We start from the raw sequence: 5817 nt of genomic DNA, 5'->3' as shown, positions 1-5817 counted from the left end.
CACCTTTGGTGCTGGCACACCTTGGTTGGTGGCACACGTTGAATGGTGGCATTCCTTGGATGGTTGCACACCTTGGGTGGTGGCACACCTCGGGTGGTGGCACACATTAGATGGTGGCACACCTTGGGTGGTGGCACATCTCTGGTGGTGGCGCACCTTGGGTGTTGGCACACCTTGTGTGGTGGCACAGATAGGGTGGTGTCACGCCGTGGGTGGTGGCAAACCTTGGGTGGTGGCACACCTACAGTGGTGGTACACCTTGGGTTTTGGTACACCTTGTGTGGTGGCACACCTTGAGTTGTGGAACACCTTGGATGGTGGCACACCTCGGGTGGTGGCACACCTTGGATGGTGGCTCACCTTAGATGTGGCACACCTTAGATGGTGGCAAACCTTGGGTGGTGGCACACCTTGGTTGGTGGCACATCTTAAGTTGTGGCCCACCTTGGGTGATGGCACACCTTGGATTGTGGCGCACCTTTGATGATGGCACACAATTGGTGGTGGCACACCTTGGGTGGTGGCACACCTTAGATGGTGAAACACCTTGGTTGGTGGCACACCTTGGATGGTGGCACACCTTGGATGTTGCCACACCTTTGATGATGGCACACAATTGGTGGTGGCACACCTTGGATGGTGGCACACCTTAGATGGTGAAACACCTTGGGTGGTGGCACACCTTGGATGGTGCCACACCTTGGTTGGTGGCACATCTTAAGTGGTGGCACACCTTGGGTGATGGCACTCCTTGGGGTGTGGCGCACCTTGGATGATGATACACCTTGGGTGGTGGCACACCTTGGGTGGAGCACACCTTGGGTGGTGGTGCACCTTAGATGGTGTCGCACCTTGGATGGTGCCATAACTTGGAATGGGGCACACCTTGGGTTGTGGCACACCTTGGGTGGTGGAACACCTTGGGTGGTGGCACACCTAGGGTTGTGGCACACCTTGGGTGGTGGAACACCTTGGGTGGTGGCACACCTTAGATGGTGACACACATTTGGTGGTGGCACACTTTGGATGGTGGCACACCTTAGATAGTAGCACACCTTGAGTGGTAGAACACCTTGGATGGTAGCACACCTTGGGTTTTGGTACACCTTGGAAGGTGGGACACCTTGGAAGGTGGGACACCTTGGAAGGTGGGACACCTTGGGTGGTGGCACACATTGGGTGGTGGCACACATTGTGTGGTAGCACACCTAAGATGGTAGCACACCTTAAGTGGAAGAACACCTTGGATGGTGGAACACCTTGTGTGGTGGCACACCTTGGGTGGTGGCACACATTGTGTGGTAGCACACCTAAGATGGTAGCACACCTTAAGTGGAAGAACACCTTGGATGGTGCCACACCTTGGGTGGTGGCACACCTTGGGTGGTGGAATACCTTGAGTGGTGGCACACCTTAGATGGTGGCGCACCTTGAATTGTGGCAAACCTTGGGTGGTGGAACACCTTGGGTGGTGGCACACCTTAAATTGTGGCACACCTTGAGTTGTGGAACACCTTGGATGGTGCCACACCTTGGGTGGTGGCACACCTTGGGTGGTGGCACACCTTGGGTGGTGGCACACCTTAGAAGATGGCACACCTTAGGTGGTGGCACACCTTGGGTGGTGGCACACCTAGGGTGGTGGCACACCTTGGGTGGTTGCACACCTTAGATGGTAGCACACCTTGAGTGGTAGAACACCTTGGATGGTGCCACACCTTGGGTGGTGGCACACGTTGGGTGGTGGCACACGTTGGGTAGTGGCACACTTTTGGTGGTGGCACACCTTGGATGGTGGCACACCTCGGGTGGTGGCACACCTTGGATGGTGGCTCACCTTAGATGGTGGCACACCTTAGATGGTGGCACACCTTGGATGGTTGCACACCTTGGGTGGTGGCACACCTCGGGTGGTGGATCACCTTAGATGGTGGCTCACCTTAGATGGTAGCACACCTCGGGTGGTGGCACACCTTGGATGGTGGATTGCCTTAGATAGTGGTGCACCTTGGGTGGTGGCACACCTTGGGTGGTGGCACACCTCTGGTGGTGGCGCACCTTGGGTGTTGGCACACCTTGTGTTGTGGCACAGATAGGGTGGTGTCACGCCTTGGGTGGTGGCACACCTACAGTGGTGGTACACCTTGGGTTTTGGTACACCTTGTGTGGAGGCACAGCTTGAGTTGTGGAACACCTTGGAAGGTGGGACACCTTGGGTGGTGGCACACATTGGGTGGTGGCACACATTGTGTGGTAGCACACCTAAGATGGTAGCACACCTTAAGTGGAAGAACACCTTGGATGGTGGAACACCTTGTGTGGTGGCACAACTTGGGTGGTGGCACACATTGTGTGGTAGCACACCTAAGATGGTAGCACACCTTAAGTGGAAGAACACCTTGGATGGTGCCACACCTTGGGTGGTGGCACACCTTGGGTGGTGGAATACCTTGAGTGGTGGCACACCTTAGATGGTGGCGCACCTTGAATTGTGGCAAACCTTGGGTGGTGGAACACCTTGGGTGGTGGCACACCTTAAATTGTGGCACACCTTAAATTGTGGAACACCTTGGATGGTGCCACACTTTGGGTGGTGGCACACCTTGGGTGGTGGCACACCTTGGGTGGTGGCACACCTTAGAAGATGGCACACCTTAGGTGGTGGCACACCTTGGGTGGTGGCACACCTAGGGTGGTGGCACACCTTGGGTGGTTGCACACCTTAGATGGTAGCACACCTTGAGTGGTAGAACACCTTGGATGGTGCCACACCTTGGGTGGTGGCACACGTTCGGTGGTGGCACACGTTGGGTAGTGGCACACTTTTGGTGGTGGCACACCTTGGATGGTGGCACACCTCGGGTGGTGGCACACCTTGGATGGTGGCTCACCTTAGATGGTGGCACACCTTAGATGGTAGCACACCTTGGGTGGTGGCACACCTCGGGTGGTGGATCACCTTAGATGGTGGCTCACCTTAGATGGTAGCACACCTCGGGTGGTGGCACACCTTGGATGGTGGATTGCCTTAGATAGTGGTGCACCTTGGGTGGTGGCACACCTTGGGTGGTGGCACACCTCTGGTGGTGGCGCACCTTGGGTGTTGGCACACCTTGTGTTGTGGCACAGATAGGGTGGTGTCACGCCTTGGGTGGTGGCACACCTACAGTGGTGGTACACCTTGGGTTTTGGTACACCTTGTGTGGAGGCACAGCTTGAGTTGTGGAACACCTTGGATGGTGGCACACCTCGGGTGGTGGCACACCTTGGATGGTGGCTCACCTTAGATGTGGCACACCTTAGATGGTGGCACACCTTGGGTGGTGGCACACCTTTGTTGGTGGCACATCTTAAGTTGTTGCCTACCTTGGGTGGTGGCACACCTTGGATTGTGGCGCACCTTTGATGATGGCACACAATTGGTGGTGGCACACCTTGGGTGGTGGCACACCTTAGATGGTGAAACACCTTGGTTGGTGGCACACCTTGGATGGTGCCACACCTTGGATGGTGCCACACCTTTGATGATGGCACACAATTGGTGGTGGCACACCTTGGATGGTAGCACACCTTAGATGGTGAAACACCTTGGGTGGTGGCACACCTTGGATGGTGCCACACCTTGGTTGGTGGCACATCGTATGTGGTGGCACACCTTGGGTGATGGCACTCTTTGGGTTGTGGCGCACCTTGGATGATGGCACACCTTGGGTGGTGGCACACCTTGGGTGGAGCACACCTTGGGTGGTGGTGCACCTTAGATGGTGTCGCACCTTGGATGGTGCCATACCTTGGAAGGGGGCACACCTTGGGTTGTGGCACACCTTGGGTGGTGGAACACCTTGGGTGGTGGCACGCCTTGGGTGGTGGCACACATTGTGTGGTAGCACACCTAAGATGGTAGCACACCTTAAGTGGAAGAACACCTTGGATGGTGCCACACCTTGGGTGGTGGCACACCTTGGGTGGTGGAACACCTTGGGTGGTGGCACACCTTAGATGGTGGCACACCTTGAATTGTGGCAAACCTTGGGTGGTGGAACACCTTGGGTGGTGGCACACCTTAAATTGTGGCACACCTTGAGTTGTGGAACACCTTGGATGGTGCCACACCTTGGGTGGTGGCACACCTTGGTTGGTGGCACACCTTGGGTGGTAGCACACCTTAGAAGATGGCACACCTTAGGTGGTGGCACACCTTAGATGGTAGCACACCTTGAGTGGTAGAACACCTTGGATGGTGCCACACCTTGGGTGGTGGCACACCTTGGGTGGTGGCACACGTTGGGTGGTGGCACACTTTGGGTGGTGGAACACCTTGGGTGGTGGCACACCTTGGGTGGTGGCTCACCTTAGATGGTGGCACACCTTAGATGGTGGCACACCTTGGGTGGTGTCACACCTTGGGTGGTGGCACTCCTTGGATGGTGGCTCACCTTAGAGGGTGGCACACCTTAGATGGTGGCACACCTTGGGTGGTAGCACACCTTGGGTGGTGGCACACCTCGGGTGGTGGATCACCTTAGATGGTGGCTCACCTTAGATGGTAGCACACCTCGGGTGGTGGCACACCTTGGATGGTGGATTGTCTTAGATAGTGGTGCACCTTGTGTGGTGGCACACCTTGGGTGGTGGCACACCTCTGGTGGTGGCGCACCTTGGGTGTTGGCACACCTTGTGTGGTGGCACAGATAGGGTGGTGTCACGCCTTGGGTGGTGGCACACCTACAGTGGTGGTACACCTTGGGTTTTGGTACACCTTGTGTGGTGGCACAGCTTGAGTTGTGGAACACCTTGGATGGTGGCACACCTCGGGTGGTGGCACACCTTGGACGGTGGCTCACCTTAGATGTGGCACACCTTAGATGGTGGCACACCTTGGGTGGTGGCACACATTTGTTGGTGGCACATCTTAAGTTGTTGCCCACCTTGGGTGGTGGCACACCTTGGATTGTGGCGCACCTTTGATGATGGCACACAATTGGTGGTGGCACACCTTGGGTGGTGGCACACCTTAGATGGTGAAACACCTTGGTTGGTGGCACACCTTGGATGGTGCCACACCTTGGATGGGGTCACACCTTTGATGATGGCACACAATTGGTGGTGGCACACCTTGGATAGTGGCACACCTTAGATGGTGAAACACCTTGTGTGGTGGCACACCTTGGATGGTGCCACACCTTGGTTGGTGGCACATCTTAAGTGGTGGCACACCTTGGGTGATGGCACTCCTTGGGTTGTGGCGCACCTTGGATGATGGCACACCTTGGATGGTGCCACACCTTTGATGATGGCACACAATTGGTGGTGGCACACCTTGGATGGTGGCACACCTTAGATGGTGAAACACCTTGGGTAGTGGCACACCTTGGATGGTGCCACACCTTGGTTGGTGGCACATCGTATGTGGTGGCACACCTTGGGTGATGGCACTCTTTGGGTTGTGGCGCACCTTGGATGATGGCACACCTTGGGTGGTGGCACACCTTGGGTGGAGCACACCTTGGGTGGTGGTGCACCTTAGATGGTGTCGCACCTTGGATGGTGCCATACTTTGGAAGGGGTCACACCTTGGGTTGTGGCACACCTTGGGTGGTGGAACACCTTGGGTGGTGGCACACCTTGGGTGGTGGCACACATTGTGTGGTAGCACACCTAAGATGGTAGCACACCTTAAGTGGAAGAACACCTTGGATGGTGCCACACCTTGGGTGGTGGCACACCTTGGGTGGTGGAACACCTTGGGTGGTGGCACACCTTAGATGGTGGCACACCTTGAATTGTGGCAAACCTTGGGTGGTGGAACACCTTGGG

The 5817-nt window shown here is 56.3% G+C and overlaps 1 protein-coding gene across 1 annotated transcript; it reads right to left on the bottom strand.

Moving 5' to 3' along the window:
- Positions 1-530: 530 nt before the first annotated feature.
- On the bottom strand, positions 531-5554 carry LOC138352141 (uncharacterized). Its single transcript, XM_069304401.1, has 3 exons — positions 5048-5554; positions 3283-4164; positions 531-1208 (listed from the first exon to the last, which is right to left on the bottom strand). The coding sequence occupies exons 1-3, from the start codon at positions 5552-5554 to the stop codon at positions 531-533; spliced, it is 2067 nt and encodes a 688-aa protein (XP_069160502.1).
- Positions 5555-5817: the final 263 nt, after the last annotated feature.

Source organism: Procambarus clarkii, chromosome 52 (genome assembly GCF_040958095.1).
Source record: "Procambarus clarkii isolate CNS0578487 chromosome 52, FALCON_Pclarkii_2.0, whole genome shotgun sequence".
NCBI lineage: Eukaryota > Metazoa > Arthropoda > Malacostraca > Decapoda > Cambaridae > Procambarus > Procambarus clarkii.
Note: the sequence above shows the minus strand (reverse complement) of the source record. Positions and strands in the feature narration are given on the sequence as shown.

What these genes read in the sequence shown, in the direction of transcription:
- LOC138352141 (XM_069304401.1), bottom strand. Translation starts at nt 5,554, where the DNA reads ATGGCACCATCCAAGGTGCGACACCATCTAAGGTGCACCACCACCCAA. An exon ending in AAGGTGTGGCACCATCCAAG is followed by an intron (nt 4,165 to 5,047) that starts GTGTGCCACCAA and finishes CCATCTTCTAAG; the next exon opens with GTGTGCTACCACCCAAGGTG. An exon ending in TAAGGTGTGCCACATCTAAG is followed by an intron (nt 1,209 to 3,282) that starts GTGAGCCACCAT and finishes CTACCATCTTAG; the next exon opens with GTGTGCTACCACACAATGTG.